A 17,772-nucleotide genomic window follows, 5' to 3' on the forward strand; every position below is an offset into this window, starting at 1 on the left:
TGTTGGCTTTCAATATCATGGTGTTAATGTATTTTTAAATTACTGGTATTTTCTCAGCAGGTTCATTTTTGGGCTTTGAAGATGTTTACATCAGAGATATGGAATACTGTGCCACACTTGATGGTTTTGCTGTTGTTTTTAATGATGGCAGAGTTGGTTTCATTACACCAATGTCAAGTAGATTCACTGCTGAGGTATATTTCCTTTAGTATTTATAGCACACATTCTTCAACAGAAATTTTTCCCCTGGTCTCTGCATTCCAGTTAGCTTTCCATTTTAACTTATGTTCAGCTACAAAGAAAGAAAAAAAGATAACAAACGTTTAAGAGATAAAATAGAAACAGTACTGTATTTCATACCATAGTTTGAACTAGAATCTCTTAGGACTAGTACATGTCTATGGGAGAACATAACTAGTAGTAGATTTACTTTCTAATTGTTTATTGTTTCAGAATGTCATTATAGTTCTGAGGTCTTACTACTGTCTCTGTGACAGACTTTCTGTTTACAGCCACAGGTATAGTTGTGCAAAGTGGTTTCTCCTATGGCAAAGTATCATAGGTGCTATTTCTAGCTGTAATTAAGTCTTAACTCCTCTCATAGTGACAAGCATGTTTCAGATATTTTTTTTTTTTTGATGGAAGCTTTTGTAAGCTAAGCACTTCCTTACCTGTAATTCAGCGTACAAACCTACATTTTAGCATTCAATCTCTTCCACTTTTGGTTACACCTGAAGTGGTCAGGCCATCAGACTAGATCTCTTGAGGTGCCTTTCAACCATTCTATTTGTTTTAATTACAAAAAAATAATAAAATTGTTTACTCAGTCCCAAACTCCTTCACACTCTTAATGTTGCAATTTCATTTATTGGAGATGGGAATTTATTTCTCTGGTTTTTGTTTTGCCTCTGTCCTTGGTACCACCTACCGATTTTTAGATGGTACAAGAACACACCTGCCTTATAAATACTGACTTGCTTTGGTTATTCAGAGCTGTGATGCACAAAAACTATTGCATATAAAAACTGGTTTCACTGTTCCTAATAAAAAATAAAAATCAGGAATATGCCAGTACATAGGGAAACTATTCTTCTGAAGCTAGTCAGTTAATATTGATATCTGCAATTGAAATTTACCAAGGTGATGAAGGTCAACTGGCAAATCTGTTATATGGTGTGCATAGGTAGCATGTGGGTAGAAAGCGGATAGCATGAGTAAAAGCACTGTTGAACACCAAATCTTTTGACTTCCTTCCTTTACAGCAGCTCCATGGTGTTTGGGCACAAGATGTGATTGATGGAACTTGTGTGGCAGTGAATAACAAATACAGACTAATGGCATTTGGATGTGCTAAGTAAGTTTTGCAAGGCTGGTTCAATGGGGAAAAGAAGTCTTTCCTTGTAAAAACAGAAGTACTAATTTATTCTTACCAACTTGTGCTGAAAAAGCTTTAAAGATGAAAAGGATCAGTCTTCCTAGGATAAAATGCTGTGTCAAGAAATTAGGAGGGAATTTTTTATTTTTTTTTTTAAAATGCCTGCTTGAAATTGCAGTTGATGTTTTTTTCAGCTCTGAGGAGGAGGAAAAAAGTGGTTGGACCAGTAGTGAGGATTGGAAATGTGCCACTGTCCCAGTTAATTTCAAAGCAGGATTATAAAGTCAATTTTAAGCTGTTAATCATAATAGTACTGGACAAAAAGTAGCACTTTGTACCCAGCTGACAGTGATCTCTTCTGGTCAGGAAAAATGATGCCTATTTGAATAACTAAGAATATTTATAAATTAAACTTGAAAAATGCTGTAGTGTTTGATTTACTGCTCCTTCAAGACAGTTCCTCCTATATAATACTATTCCAGATAGTTCTGAGTGCAGCTTTTAAAGAAGTGTTTGTTTTTCAGAGCATTTCGTAAGATGTGATGATCTATGTGGTTTGGTCTTCAACTGTCTGAAATGGTATTCTCAGTTATTGTAACAAAACAGTATGTTAGCATTTGCCTTTGAAAAATAGTTACTATAACTTTTTTAGTTACTTCTACGCTGCTGATGAAACTTTAGCAACTAGTAAAAAATGAGTTTCTTTATGTGGATTGTCACTGTTGGAAGCTATGAACTATGTGGGTTGTGTATACATGGATGTTTTCAGAAAATATAGTCTTGGTTATCATAAGATTGGTTTTTCAGGTCCTCCACTGCCTTATTAAGTATGTTTTACAAATATGTTTTGTAAAGTGCTATGAGTGTTACTTGGCATAGTGTATCTGTTCTGGATGAATTTTGCACAAGTGAGAAAATAGCAGACAAAAATTAAGGCATTAATTGTTTTCTCCTTTTAGAAGGACAAGTGGATATTTATAAAAGTCCTTGGCTTTTAATGAACTTAATCCAGCCTAAAGTTGTGTTATCTTAATTGACAAATTTTTTAAAGTATTTTTATAACTTCTGTATATAAAGTAAAGAGTGAACTGTTCCTGAGAGTGGGAACACTGCTCTCAGATAATATGTAACAGCTTTTATTAACATCTTGAAACTGATGAGAAATCCGAATGGTTTGTAATCTAAAGCATGTGTAATCTCTTTCAGTGGCTCTGTGCAGGTTTATACAATAGATACCACCACTGGAGCCATGCAGTTTTCTCATAAATTGGAGCTGACACCAAAACAATATCCTGGTGAGCTAATTTTAATGCTAGAATTTTCCATCTGTTTTTGGGGAGGAACAAAGAACATTTTACCAGTTAACTATTTCTTGTTTCTATTACCACTGACAGCATTAGTTGTTTACACTTGAACATGTGTTGTAATTTACTCTTGTAGATTTGCTCTTTTTGCTGATTGCTTTTAACTGTCATTTGGATGTGTTTCATGTGTGAGTTTTTTGGTTTGATCTGAGTTAGTAGGTTACAGATCTTGCTGCTGTCATTTGGTGCCTTTTTAAGTGTTGCAGGTGTCTGTAGTTCCCACGTACAGTCTTTGGATTATTTTTCCATGACTTATCTGGGAAAATGAGATTATTGTCAAAACTGAAATGAGCATAATAGAGGTTTAAAAGAGGTAGGAGTCAACTTGAAACAATATGTACAGGGTCCCAAAATTACAAACATTTTTTTAAAGCATAGTTATGTCATAGCACAGTATATTTTTGGCCTGTTTTCATGTGCTTTTAGTTTTCTATGAAACCAAACATTTGAAAGAAATTGTGAATTCTTAATTTGCTGCTTACTCATTTCAATGAATGCAGCAAAAAGTTACTGAAAAATCAAGTACTTATTTCTGTATATTTTTGTTTCTACTGTTAAGATAAGAGCGGTTGAAGGACATGACATTTCTCACATGGTATTTTACTCTCTGTTTTTAAACAGATATTTGGAATAAAACAGGACCTGTTAAACTAATCAGATGGTCACCTGATAGCTGTGTTGTTATGGTGACCTGGGAATGTGGAGGCTTGTCCTTATGGAGTGTTTTTGGTGCTCAGCTTATCTGTACTTTAGGAGGTGATTTTGCGTGAGTATGTCTTTCTCTAATGAAATTGTAAAATGTTTTATTAGGAAAAAGTTATTTTTCTAATTAAAATATACATAATTAGAAATTAATTAATTGAATTATTTTGTAATCCTTTTCCATCATAATTCCATAGATGTTGGAGTCATTGAATGATACTTAGGAAGAGATCATATGAAAAAAAAAAAAAAGTTTTTTTTTTTTTTGTAGTGATCTCTTTTGGCCATAAAGGCAAATTACCCTAAAGCTAGGCCTCAACAGGCAAATATTATTAAAATTCCTTCAGTACCAGTATGTATTTGTTGAAAAATTGCCAACACACAAATCAAAATTCAGACAGTTTACTCTAGACACCTGACAGTTGTTTTGCCTTTTATGCTTTTTAGTCAGAGGTAGGGCATGTGGCATCAAATGACAATAGAAAGGTAGGAAGATAATTTCTTATTTTGAAGCAATGCTAAACTCAAACTTCTGTTCTGTTTTTAAGGTATCAGTCTGATGGTACTAAAAAGGACCCTCTAAAGATCAGTTCTATGGTAAATATAAATGTAAAAAATACTGTAATGGGACACTGCCTGTTATTTTTTTAAAAATTATTTTTAGTAAAATAATTCTAGAGGGACCTGGACAGGTTTGGGAGGTGGGCCTGTGTGTACCTCATGATTTTTGACAGAGCCAAATGCAAGGTCCCGCATCTGGGCTGGGACAATCTCAAGCACAGTTACAGGTTGGGCAGAGAATATAAGAGGGGAGATTTAGATTGGATATTAAGAGGAACTCAGAGGGTGGTGAGGCACTGGCACAGGCTGCCCAGAGAAGCTGTGGACACCCCATCCCTGGAGGTGTTCAAGGCCAGGCTGGATGGGGCTTTGGGCAACGTGGTCTAGTTGGAGGTGTCCCTGCCCGTGGCAGGAGGTTGAAACTAGATGGTCTTTAAGTTCCCTTCCAACCCAACCCATTCTAAGAAAGATTTTCAGAAAAGCAAACTGGCTTTATTTGGCTTTATTGTGTTTAATGAGTAAGATGCTTTTACTGTTCTTCATAACACAAATACTGTGTTGAGGGAAGAGGGGACAGCTGATGATTTTCATGTACTATGCCTGATCATCAAGTATGCACACAAAGCCTTTTCTTGGCCTTGCTTGTAATACTAAGAATGAATGCTGATTTTTTTTATTATTTTGCTTTCAGACCTGGGGTTCAGAAGGATATCATCTGTGGGTCATTGAAGGGAATTCTTCTCAAAACACTAAGCCTGACAGAGATGCAAAAAATGAACCTCAACAGTTTGGTATTCTGCAGTTTCATTTCATCAAGAGTGCACTCACTGTTAATCCTTGCATGGTAAGAGTATTGTTTTTTCATTTGTTTTCTTTTTGTTGTTGTTAGTGGTGGTTTTTTTTAGTTATTTTTTGTTAGACTGATTTTATCATAAAATCTTTAAAATGGTACTCTGAAAATGTTGGTATGCACTAATGTAACATAAAACCTATTTGTGTAAGCGATACAAAGACGAAAAACTGCCTTAATACCTATTTTTCATGTTGTTTAACTTGTTAATACAGTGATAATTTCTTTTTCTTTTTTTTTTCCCCTGTACATGGAGATAAAGGGTTATTTGGCATTTATTTTCTTTTCTTTTTCAAAGAGTAACCAGGAACAAGTCCTTCTGCAAGGAGAAGATCGCTTGTATTTGAACTGTGGTGATGCAACACAGGCCCAGAACCCCAGAAATACTTCAGCACACTCTGAACACAAGCCTACCAGGGAAAGAGGTCCATTTTCAGATGGCAATTTAGATTCTCAGGGTTTAAGCACTTTACTAGGACACCGGCATTGGCATGTCGTACAGGTAATTCTCACTGGTTGCTTGTGCATGTTCTGAGCTTGCTGGAGTTTACGTGGCTGGAATTTGCAGCGAATCTTAGCATTCTGCCATACTTTTTTTTTTTTCCTATTGTGAAATTCTTGCCTTTTTATTTCCTTCTGGGTTTTGACTGGTAGAGCTTTTTATTGAAAAATTATAAAGGATTGTTGACCATCTCAACCTTGTGTTGCACTTCAGCTAATAAGAATCAAAGTGTCTTTTAACTGTATGAAAGAAATTAAGAAATTAATTTCCTTTCCTATGCTTTGAAAGGGAAAGCAAGTGTGACTTGCAGAAAACACTTCAGAGATGAGTTCTGTTGTTTTTTGCAGATTGCTTTAAGCAAATTCAACTAATGAATATAGTCTTAGGACGTTGGCTGTGTTTTCAAGCAGTCTTAGATGGCATCTGTCTAAGCATGTAATTAAAACATCACAAAATAAAGCTTGGAAAGAAAAATTTATTTATAGGGGTAATCATAGCACAGATTCATTTCTCTGCTATAGATGAAAAAATAAGTAACGTTTAATCTGTAATGCGATTGCCATCTTCCACAGTTTCAGACCTTCTAAAAACCTTTATTCAGAAAAATGTCTACCAACGTCTTATTTTTCACAGTGCATGAATTAGTATTATTAAACAGCATGTTACAGTAGGCATGTATATCTGGATGCTGTTGAATTTCCAGTGTAGCTAGCCAGATGCTGCTGTTGTGCAAAGAAAGGTCTAGGTCTTCCTCCTGTGTAGGAAAACAAAAATTAAGGCAACTGGAATTTTTGTGGGAATCAACGTACCTGTGTGGACAATGAAGGCACTTACCTGTTTTGTATTAGACCAGGGACTGGAGTTTGATCCTGGATTGTATCATCCCAAGTTACATGACAAGTCCAGGATCAAGATTCAATTTGACGCATCACAGTGAAGTGTTCTCCTAACAGGGCTCTTGACAGTGCTGGTGTGTGTTTCTGACTGGATTAGAAATTTCATTGCAACACTGGAAGTCCTTCTTGGCAGCTGTGTTTATTAAAGCTTGTACATTCCCATGAGAGGTTCTGATAAAAGAGACGGACCTAAGAGGGGAGGGGGGGGGAAGCAGCAAATTTTGACTGTTAATTTGTGATGTATTACCTGTTTTATGTTGTTAATGCACTTCTTGTATTAAAAACAATTTAACACGTATGATTCAGGAACTTAATTGGAAAAAAAGTAATTGTAGTTAAAACAAATACAATATTAAAAAGTTATAATTAATCACTACTTCAATGGTTCAGAGTATAGTAATTTTTTTGTTTTGGTGTTCTTTATTTTTTAGATACATAGTACTTACCTAGAGAGCAACTGGCCTATAAGGGTGAGTGATTTTAAGAATACATTCTTGCTTTTTTAAAGGTATTGGGGTTCTTAACAACTGTCCTTTAGGATTGGATGACCTCTAAAAGATGAAAACATTGCTTTAAGTTACAGTAAGAAGAATGTATTGGGCAGGAAAAGTAGAAAATGGGATAAAAACAAGATACTTCACAAGTTTTGACTCTAACATTTTATTGTCATATTGTAATGCACTTGGATAGGATATACCATTTAGATTATTTCTCTACTGAGGTCCTGCTTTTTTGTTTTCTGTTCTTTTGGCCAGTTTTCAGCTATTGACAAGCTTGGGCAGAATGTAGCTGTTGTTGGCAAGTTTGGTTTTGCACATTATTCTTTACTCACCAAAAAATGGAAGCTGTTTGGAAACATTACCCAGGTGAGAGGCTATGGAGTTTTATTTGGGTATGCTGGGGAGGATAAATATGTTGGAATGTGATTCTTGGAGGATGATTAAAAGTATCTTTTTCAGATAAACAACCTGACAATGCACTTGGGATTAGGGTAGTTGATTTTCCACATTTTCCATAAAATAGCTGAAACGTCTTGTGGTTTGGTGCAATAGTTCATGTCTGATTATTAATTGTTTCTAAATATGACTTCATTTAGTCAGACACTGCTACTATGTATTATCTGAGAGTCTGTGTGAAACCCAGGTTTGGATGTTAACCTTTAAATTCTGGCCAAAAGCAAAAAGCTAAGTTGGCCAAAAGCAAAAAAGCTGAAGCTAAGTTCAGGGATGCCAGGAAACTAGGGATCAGTAGAGCTGTGTCTCATAGGATGAAGTTTGTCCTTCACATACTACTCTTCAGTTCTTTGTTATTTTCAAACAGCCAAAAACTTCATATCAATAGATCACCTTACTCTTATCAATATAGTTTGCTGTGTTTTCTTTTCAGGAGCAAAATATGATCGTAACAGGAGGCTTAGCGTGGTGGAATGACTTCATTGTTCTTGCATGTTATAATTTAAATGATCATCAGGAAGAGGTGAAGTATTTTTTCTTCAAAATTATGAAATCTTGCTTAGAATATCAGTTCTGTTCAAAAGTAGTAGTATAAATGAGTAACTTGATTTATAGGTGACTTCAGGTCACCTTCAAAAAATCTATATTAATGCTTTAATTTTTTGCACATAAGTTTACTACTGCTATGAAAAACTGTTTTCTGCTGAGAACCATGAATCTGCTCATTGATATGAAAACTTTGTGGTATTTTTAAATGTTTTGAGGTTTCCATTATAGAAAGAGGGAGAGTTTTTGTAATATTTAAAGAAAACTATGGACAGAAAACTTCAAATTTTTTTTAACTAATGAATGAAACTCCCCTATGTTTGTTTAGCATTTCAGATTTGACTGTACTTCAACTGCTTTGGATGCAATAGTAAAATGTAATGCCTAAATCATCTGTTGAAACAAACACAGTAATGTATCTTGCTAGAAATCCATGACAACCATTCCACACACAAAAAAAGTGGAAGTACTATCAAATGTTAGTAAACAGAACCTATATTTACACTACCAGTTTTCCTTGTAGCTGAGAATCTACCTGCGAACATCTAATCTTGACAATGCATTTGCACACATCACCAAAGTGCAAGCAAACACGTTACTACTGAGTGTCTTCCGGGACATCGTAATATTGTTCAGAGCAGATTGTTCCATTTGCCTTTACAGTATTGAGAGAAGGCCTGAAGGGTGAGTATTAGTACTTAAACAATTTTTTGTAAAGTTTTTGTAAATCTGCTCTCAGTCTGAGTGTATTCTCAGTTTGAGTAAATTCACGTATATATGAGTATATTTATAAATACATAGAAATGAATATATAGAGAGATTTCTATTCAGCAATATAAAGTTGTTTGACAACTTGTAGAATCAGAATTTTAAATAGTGTCAGAGGAGTAAATGTCACTTGTATGCGCAAGTGATAATTCATGAGTCTTGTCACTTGGATGTGACAAGCAAATACACACGCTAAGCGTGGGGGTGTGCATGGAGGAATGCATATTCCAAGCTATGTATGCACAAACATGTGGCTTGTTCTACTTGATAACTACTTGAAAAGTGAATGTAAACAGAAGAAAAAGGTGCCGAAAGACACCCATGTATCTGAATATTTTAACAACAAAATATTTCTAACAATAGAAGTAGGAATTGGTGGAGGTAGGGTGGAGTAGCAAAGATGAAGACAGAAAAGGAAAGTTTGGCCTGTTCTGTGGTTGTGGGGAGCTATTTTGTTGCAAGGTAAGTAGCAACAAAGAGCCAGATACTTTTGCATAGGTAAGTTTAGTGACCATAGAAGAGAGACAGATTCCCACATAGTTTTTGAGTGTCTGAACAGGTTATTTTTCTTCCATATGGTATCTAGGATTCAGCAATAAAGGACCTTTTTAAGCAGAAAGTAAGCTATTGACCCACTTCAGAGGAAAATATTTGCAATATTTTCCAAAGAAACTCAACAAAACTGGAGGTTGATCAGAGACTTATTCTGAAGTATCTGATTATTCATAAAGCTCTGTTCCCCAAAACTATCAAGATCCAAGCTAAGCTGCTGTTAGGTTTATTTGGTAACTTTTAGGTAGTGTAGATATCTGGGCCGATGAGATTTCTGTTTAAGGGGAAGTAATTGTGATCTGTAGAGTAAATTGTATGCTAAGTTGATTATTTTCATTAGCCTTGCTTCATAATACTGATTTTATATTAAATACTATTAAATAATTGTAACCCTTGTCATCTTTTATTTCAGTCTTAACCCTACTGCCAGTGTCCAGGTTCTTCAAGAAGTGTCCATGTCTCGATACATCCCCCATCCTTTTCTTGTAGTGTCTGTTACGTTGACATCGGTGAGGACAGAGACTGGCATCAGCTTGAAGATGCCTCAGCAGGTACAAACACATTAGTGCTCAAAATTGGGAAGAAATTTTTGCCTGGATTTGTTAGTTTAGTTCTCAAAGCTTACCTGAGTGATGAAAATCATAAGTCAGTGGTTCTTCTGCGTGGTAAAATGCCATTATGTTTTTTTCCTGGTGCTTACTATGAAGACTTCGAACTGGAAGAAAAAAAAAAAGTAAATTCTTACTTTTGTTTCATGTCTTCTCTTGTCATCTTGTAAAGTTTGGGACCAAATACTGGGGGAAAAATTAACTATGCCTAGGGAAACGCTGAACACCAGAGCTATGCATGGCACTAGGAAGTGCCTATTCTACAGTAATAAGTCAACTACAAAAGCATCCGTAGAAAAAAGATGGCATATTATCTTATAAGGTTACTTCTAGTCAATTTCATACTACACTATATTTACACTACAATGTAAAGTGAAAATGGATTTTTGTTGTCTGTGGTGTAAATAAATAAAGTTTAATTATTTGATTAGCTGCATTATGAAGCATTTTACCTCACAGAAGCTACTTTAAGATAGTTCTGAAGTTGTGTTATCTGTCAATTAGGGCCCTGGATATATGACATGTATTTTTTCTTCACATAACAAAGCCATTGGCAGATAACAAAGCACTAGCACAAGTGTGTAAAATCCAAAGGTTTGCATTGCTTTCTCCAGTGTATTCTAACTGAGTGTGCTAAACATGTATCCTAAGACTTTCATGTGATCTTGGGCAAGCTTGCTCTGGTTATGTCCCTGTGCCAAAATTGTTTAATTTTTTTCTTTACCTCTTGTCTAGTAAGTCCTGGGAAGACTTACTAGTTCCCATAGAGTGGTCAAATGGTCAGATTTAAACAACCCAGAGTGGCAAGTAAACAGTTAGGCCTCTAGGTACACTACATATTTATACAAGCAATTGATGTCAGGGATTTATATTAAAAGTTGGTACTGATCAAAAGAAAAGCATTAATGTTAGCACTGAATATGATGTTGTACTGCCCTTTGGACAAAGCAGTGAGCCTGACTTAATGTGTGTCAGCCTTTTCAGTGTTGTTAACCACTTTTGATCTTACTCCCTGATTCTGCAAATTTACCATGCAGGCCCTATGTCTATGCAGATTAAACTTAATGCATAGCCTAGTAGAAGCTCCAGTGACTTGGTTTAAGATTAATATGAAACAGTTCAAGATAGGTTCAAGATACTGTACAACTGTGGCTAAACTTCTGGCACATTTACCAATGTTAGTCTGCTGTAAGATGCTAGCATGTAGCAGTGATACTGTTAAGAATGCAAAGCTTTATTTATCTTAAAATACTGGTGGCTTGCCCGTGTCAACAGGTTTAGTTGACATTATAAGACCTTCTTACTTTTAGGCAATAAAAAATAAACATGGAATCTAGTAAACAGAAAAACTCCAGTGTTAACTCTCTGGCATAAGACCTGTATAAATGAATATATCTGTAGGTACTCTGTTATGCTCGAGTCTTCTGAGTCCTTTTGCATTGAATTAGACTTAGTCATCTCTATATGGATTGAGAAGCTATTGAGTTCACTTGGGCAGAAAGGCCTAGTGTTAAACAGAAAAGCAAAACCAATTAAAACAGTTCTTTCAAGTGTTGTGTGCCTAGAGACACGGATGGAGGTATAAGACCAAGACTAAGGAAATACAAGTTTTATAAATGGAAACACTTGATTCCTTCAAACATTTGTGTTGATTTATTTACTGTTACTCTTCTTTGAATGGTAATGCTTGTAGTATGTGAAGTAAATTTATTTCACTTCCAATTTTGCAGTTTAGTAAATCTCTATGAATGAGGTATCAACTATTTTAAAATCAGTCTCATGGGTAATCATAGAATCATTAAGGTTGGTGGTTGGACCAGATGATCTTAGAGGTCTTTTCCAATATCTCCCACTAAACCACATCCCTAAGCATGGCTCATGTTCAGGTGAGCATCTAACAACACCCCCAGATCCTTTTCTTCTGCACAGCTTTCCAGCCACTCTCCCCCAGACCTGTAGCACTGCATGGGGTTGTTGTGGCCAAAGCGCAGGACCCAGCACTTAGCCATGTTGAACCTCATCCCATTGGCCTCTGCCCATTGACCCATCCTGTCCAGGTCCCTCTGCAGAAGCCTTCCTACTCTCCGTCAGATCCAACACTTCCCCCCAAATTGGTGTCATCTGCAAACTTACTGAGGATGCACTCAATTCCCTCATCCAAATCATCATTAAAAAGATATTAAAGAGGATGGGCCCCAACACCAACCCCTGGGGAGCACCACCAGTGAGCGGTCACCAGCTGGATTTCATTCCATTCACCACCACTCTCTGGGCCCAGCCATCCATCCAGTTTTTAACCCAGCAAAGAGCTCCATGGGCTGCCAGCTTCTCTAGGAGAATACTGTGGGAGACCACGTCAAAGGCTTTTCTGCAGTCTAGGTTGAAGCCACCATCCCTGTGTGTTTAAAAAAAAAAAAAAAAAAAAGAAAAAGATTCTTGAGATTTTTGTATGATTTTTTTTTTAATAGGGCATTATGCAATTCAGATTAAGAACTGTTGAGACGTGTCTCCGTCTATCTAATGAAGTATCTGATCAACTGTGGGCATGTGTGAACAGAGTACTAAGTTTACTAGGGGGTGGCTGTTGGCTTTAACATAGTTACAGCTAGGTAACTAACATCTTGCAAGTTTATACACCAACTTATCTTGTAACTTGTTAGCTACAGGTATGAAACATCCAAGGAAAGCAGTGTGTGGAGTTCAAACATGCCCTGCTTATGCATGCTAGTTCTGGAAAGCAAAACTGCTGGGAACCTGTTGGATAGGGTTTTTTTTGTTTTGTTTTGTTTTTTTGTTTGTTTTTTGTTTTGCCTGAGAAGCAGAAGCTGAGCACTGTCCTAGTCCCTTTCTGGTCAGAATCCCTCTTGGAGGGTAACTAAAAATATAGTATCTTATAGTCCATGAATAATAGTTGTGAGCTCTCTTTACAGAGGCTGTGCAGTTAATTTTTTCTTTCTATTCTGGGTTTATATTGTGGTTATGGATAAAATGATCCATGCAAAAAGTTTAAACAAGTGATTTGCATTAAAACTTTTTTATCCTTAGGCTTGTGAGGCTGAAAGTATTATGCTAAACTTAGCAGGACAGCTCATCATGTTGCAACGGGATCGATCTGGACCCCAGATACGGGATAAGGATAATAATCCTAATCAAAGGAAGCATGTGAGTGATGTAATATTTTGTATGGCTTCAAAGATGTCAATGACTGGAGAATTTGTGAAAGGAAGCAGTACAGGAGTTAAAAAAGAAAATAAAATGTATTTACACAAGGCAGTATCTACACTTACAAGCTGAATTGTTAGCTGGAAATACAATTCCCATGATGTTTTTCCAAGAATTTATGAAAAGTTACTAGTTACTTGTGTAAATATCTAACTAAGTATTCGATACTTGTTTTTACTACAAGTATTTACTGTTTGTGTTGCAATGAAAAATGTAAGTTTTTAAGAGTAAAGGTCCTGTGCAATACTTGGTATGCAGTAATAGTAGAAAGTCTCCAGTCTATCTAAAACTGTTTTATATATTTATGAAATGTTGTTTTTGCAGAATATATCTACAAAATTTCTAGAAGCAACAATAATAAAAATCACATACTGAATTTTCAAGTACTAGTTTTTCTGTGCTGTTGAAAAACCCTTTGGCTACATGAAACAAGGAATTAAGGAAAGTGAAATCTGAGAAGTTTATATGAAGACTCATTTGTAGTTCAATCAAACACTAGCAGATTTTGTCTTTGTAGTAATTCTGTCATTTCTTCATTGGACTTTTGGATAACTGAAGAAGGAGAGAGCAGGTTTTTGCTTTCTCCCTTATCCTCTCCCCTCAGATTTCATGAGTGCTATAAGATGGTTAGAAAAAGAAAAGAAGTGTCTATTGAGTTAACATAGGTAATATATTACAGGTGCTTTGCAGAGAGAACAGTTCTTAGCTGAAAGAAGAGCTCTTGTGAAGGGTTCAAAAAAAAAGGTACAATGAAATGACTTTTTTTTTTTTTTATAGCTGCCTTTCTGTGCTCCGGTTGTTCTAGCCCAGTCTGTTGAAAATGTGTGGACTACTTGCAGGATCAACAAACAGAAACGCCACTTATTGGAAGCTCTTTGGCTCAGCTGTGGTGGGGCAGGTATGAAAGTCTGGCTTCCCCTGTTTCCCAGAGATCATCGAAAACCACATTCCTTTCTGTCAAGACGGATCATGCTGCCTTTCCACATCAACATATACCCACTGGCTGTTTTGTTTGAAGATGCCTTGGTTCTTGGTGCTGTTAATGACACTGTGCTCTATGACTGTTTATACACTCAAACCAGTGCTAGAGAACATTTAGAGGTTCTTTTTCCTTTCTCCATTGTTGAGAGAACCTCTCAGATCTACCTCCATCACATTTTACGCCAGCTGTTGGTTAGGAACCTTGGTGAACAAGCCTTGCTTTTGGCTCACTCCTGTGCCACATTACCATACTTCCCTCATGTACTAGAACTGATGCTTCATGAAGTGCTGGAAGAAGAAGCTACCTCGCGGGAACCCATTCCCGACCCTCTGCTTCCCACTGTGGCGAAGTTCATTACAGAGTTCCCCCTCTTCCTGCAGACAGTAGTCCATTGTGCTAGGAAGACAGAGTATGCCCTGTGGAATTACCTTTTTGCTGCTGTTGGAAACCCAAAGGACTTATTTGAAGAGTGCTTAATGGCCCAGGACTTGGACACAGCTGCCTCTTATCTTATTATCCTACAGGTAACGGTACCCTGTATATTGTAAGAAAGGTGGTATTTACTGAGGTTATATTACTTAAAAAATGTTGTCAAACCAAAGTTACACATGTTGAATACATTTTAAGTTCAATGACTATGCCCAGTGGGGAAGGAGACAATATCAGGCAATGCGAGTTGTTAGCTTACAGGTGGAAAAAAAAATAAGGTAGAAAGCTAGCTCTTTCCTTTAATCTCTCTTATTTTTGAATGTGATGTGGTATGACTTGACTTAATAATCTTTCTGTTGCTCAACAACAGAACAGCAAAAGCAAAGGACTTAATTATTCTTTGTTACTTGCAGAATATGGAAGTTCCAGCAGTTAGCAGACAACATGCTACTCTCCTGTTTAACACTGCCTTAGAGCAGGGAAAGTGGGATCTTTGTCGTCATATGATCAGATTTCTTAAAGCCATTGGATCTGGAGAAACAGAGACACCTCCAGCTACACCAACAACTCAGGTCTGTGGTGAAAACAGTAAATACTACAAATCAAAACTTGAATGATTAATCTGGCTATCATGTAGCATGTTTACTCAGTTGATTTCAAGTCTGTGTTTTCTTGGTTTCAGGAACCCAGTTCAAGTAGTGGCTTTGAATTCTTCAGACATCGCAGCATTAGTTTATCCCAATCAGCAGAGAATCTCCACAGCAAATTTAACTTGACGAAAACACTGAGTATGCCCTCTGGCCCATCTGGAAAAAGGTAATTGGTAGTAATTTTCTCTCCTTCCCTGCTTTGTTTGGTAATGTACTAGCTCTCTTCCTAGTTTAAGCTATAGAAGCGCATTGTATTCTAGAGACAAATCTGTCATCACCTCCCTCCACAGCCTTCTTACCATCCTGGGAGAAGACACATTCACATACATGCATATATTTATATAGTGACACACTTAAATGGATATTGCTCACCAAAATCCAGCGGATGCCCCTGTAGTAATTTAGTTAGTGAGAACACATGCCTCATATTAGGAGGATCTGTTCTACTGAAAAATGCCTTTAACACCTCACAGTGTCGTAAGATACACTGCACAGTGCTGTTGTGTGTATCTTGACCTAGCAGTGTGTTGATGAGCCATAAAGTCTTTTATACATTTGGGTAGATCTCTCTCAAACTGCTGTACACAGAATTCATATTGATGAGTATTAATATTGAGAAGAAGCAGAGAGGTAGGATTCGTTATTATCCTGGTTTTGTTTTATTCCTGTATAAGACTTTCAAAACAATTTCACTACCAACTGTAATTCTTTCAGATAGTAACTTTCCATAGATAGTACTATCACAAGAGTTTTGAAAGGAAGTGTCTTAGTTAATGCTAGTCTTGTTTTCTAAAGCTGTATCTCAGAAGTCACTTTGCAATGGCGTCAGCTTCTTCTATCTATTTTTTTCTGCATTTTGAATGGTTTGAAACTCAATAGATGCTGTTGCTGCTGCAATTTTCTTCCTTTATTTCACTTGTCCATTGTGGCAATGGGATCATTCAGAGAACGTAAGCAGGAAGGAGTGGTAGAAACTGCTGTGGCCACTTGTACTGTGGCTGTGGCCAGCAGTCCTTACAACTCAGTCCAGCACCTGATGTGACTGTCCTCTGATCTGTCCATAGGTGGAGTAAAGACAGTGACTGTGCTGAGAACATGTACATTGACATGATGCTCTGGCGGCATGCTCGGCGTCTGCTAGAAGAAATCAAGCTGAAAGACCTTGGTTGTTTTGCTGCACAGCTGGGCTTTGAGCTGATTGGCTGGCTGTGCAAGGAGCGAGCCAGAGCTGCTCGTGTCGAAGACTTTGTGTTCGCTTTGAAAAAGCTACACAAGGATTTCCTCTGGCCATTCCCAGTCATACCGGCTTCATCCATTAATTCACCTTTCAAGAACGGAAAGTACAAGACAGGTGCTGTAACATCTGAGTTGATTTGGACTAGGTTTCTCTTCTGCAATCCTACACCCATCAGTCTGATCTCCTTCCTCAATTCAGCCAAGCAAAGAACAGGCTGAGGCTTATGACCTGCATAGCCTTCTCATACAGGGTGTGTTTTTTGAAGGGATTCTGTTTAGCATAGACCTCATCTCTTGCACAGTCTGACTACACTACTGTTTCTTCTGAGGTTTCTTACTTTCTTAGGTGCACTGGAGTGGATATGACTTGTGCAGGTAGTAAGTTGAACTGGGATACTGTTTGTTGATGTATATCTGCTATGGAAAATTATTAAAAAAATATAAATCAAAACTTGTACAGTTTTTAGGATGTACATAATTTACTTAATTATTTTTTATTAAAAAATAATGTTCCTAATCTTTGAAATTCTCCATGTGGTAGAGGACTAGAATTCTGAAAGCTTGCTGTAAACCTCTTTGCATTATTAGTCTCTAGTTTACCTTCTTAGGGCACAGTTGATAGTAGCTGCCAAGGCTTTCTCTGCCCAGTAGTAGCAGCACTGTTACTTAGTTTTATTGAGGCTAATACTTTATTAGTTGATGTTTTGTTGATGCCAGTGCTGACATAAAAAGCTGACCAGAAGTTCTTGACGTACTGGAATTTACTGCATTCCCTTGCTTCTGGTGATCTCAACAAATTAATTGACTGTTGACTTAGTTATAAGTTTTACCTTCCCTAAATGCCTGGAGAGAACTTTCCAAACTTCCTTTTTGATGTTTATATGATCTGTCCTTTGGTGTATTTTTTTTCCTTTGTTTGTTTTTTAAGCCATGGGGGAACAGCTGCTAAAATCTCAGTCTGCAGACACCTTTGTAACTATGGAAATGGACACAGGAGTTTCAAGCACACCTAGGAGTCGCAGCTGGCTTGGTGCTATGGGCTCCTCTCAGAGAGAAATTGACACGGCTTCATCCCATGGACCACACATGCAAGATGCATTCCTTTCTCCTTTGCTAAGTAAAGGTTAGTCACGCTTCCCTGTACTTGCCTATTGGAAAAATGCACCTGGAAATAAGCACCTACATTCTCATATTTGCATGTGACTACTGTATTGTTGCTTCTCAACTGCTGATACCATAATGCAGGGGAAAAAATAGAGGACCTGATGAAAATTGACCTGAAATTTTTATAACAGAAATATACTCATGTCATACATCTGTGAGTAGTTGAAGTAGAATATGAAATTCATACTTCATGAAGTTCCTGTCCTTGATGGTAAATTGCAATTTAATATTTTTACTCTGTCTGAGAAGAGTGAAGTTTATTTTTGCCTTTTGCACAGGTCAGCAGTGTTTTAGTGCATGAACTTTGTGCTTTTGGATTATTTAAAAGACGTTAGATACATTCTTTAATGAGGAATTTGAGGAAAGTATGGTCTGATACAGTGTTTTTTTCCCAAAAACCTTTTTTTTATCG

At 36.8% G+C, this 17,772-nt stretch overlaps 2 protein-coding genes across 10 annotated transcripts in view; one reads left to right on the plus strand and one right to left on the minus strand.

Moving 5' to 3' along the window:
• The window catches only part of RIC1 (RIC1 homolog, RAB6A GEF complex partner 1), a 48,805-nt gene that overhangs the window by 27,204 nt on the left and 3,829 nt on the right, over positions 1-17,772 (plus strand). For 3 of the 6 annotated variants that reach the window (XM_068665838.1, XM_068665834.1, XM_068665837.1), the window contains exons 6-23: positions 58-194; positions 1,263-1,354; positions 2,582-2,670; positions 3,361-3,505; positions 3,990-4,038; positions 4,694-4,846; positions 5,151-5,354; positions 6,682-6,720; positions 7,006-7,116; positions 7,637-7,726; positions 8,273-8,433; positions 9,482-9,620; positions 12,723-12,839; positions 13,677-14,405; positions 14,724-14,882; positions 14,993-15,126; positions 16,025-16,311; positions 17,125-17,319. In XM_068665838.1, the coding sequence (XP_068521939.1) occupies positions 58-194; positions 1,263-1,354; positions 2,582-2,670; positions 3,361-3,505; positions 3,990-4,038; positions 4,694-4,846; positions 5,151-5,354; positions 6,682-6,720; positions 7,006-7,116; positions 7,637-7,726; positions 8,273-8,433; positions 9,482-9,620; positions 12,723-12,839; positions 13,677-14,405; positions 14,724-14,882; positions 14,993-15,126; positions 16,025-16,311; positions 17,125-17,319 (3,030 nt within the window). Of the gene's footprint in view, positions 1-57; positions 195-1,262; positions 1,355-2,581; positions 2,671-3,360; positions 3,506-3,989; positions 4,039-4,693; positions 4,847-5,150; positions 5,355-6,681; positions 6,721-7,005; positions 7,117-7,636; positions 7,727-8,272; positions 8,434-9,481; positions 9,621-12,722; positions 12,840-13,676; positions 14,406-14,723; positions 14,883-14,992; positions 15,127-16,024; positions 16,448-17,124; positions 17,320-17,772 lie in introns of those variants that run through there. The other 3 variants (XM_068665839.1, XM_068665836.1, XM_068665835.1) reach the window with 3 other exon arrangements.
• The window catches only part of ERMP1 (endoplasmic reticulum metallopeptidase 1), a 42,188-nt gene continuing 30,225 nt past the window's right edge, over positions 5,810-17,772 (minus strand). The window contains exons 15-18 of one of the 4 annotated variants that reach the window (XR_011091003.1): positions 11,884-12,072; positions 9,695-9,784; positions 6,189-6,439; positions 5,810-6,108 (exon numbers count right to left, since the gene is read on the minus strand). The gene's annotated coding sequence lies outside the window, so the exon portion shown is untranslated. Of the gene's footprint in view, positions 6,109-6,188; positions 6,440-6,708; positions 6,802-9,694; positions 12,073-17,772 lie in introns of those variants that run through there. The other 3 variants (XR_011091002.1, XR_011091005.1, XR_011091004.1) reach the window with 3 other exon arrangements.

Source organism: Anas acuta, chromosome Z (genome assembly GCF_963932015.1).
Source record: "Anas acuta chromosome Z, bAnaAcu1.1, whole genome shotgun sequence".
Classification (NCBI taxonomy): domain Eukaryota; kingdom Metazoa; phylum Chordata; class Aves; order Anseriformes; family Anatidae; genus Anas; species Anas acuta.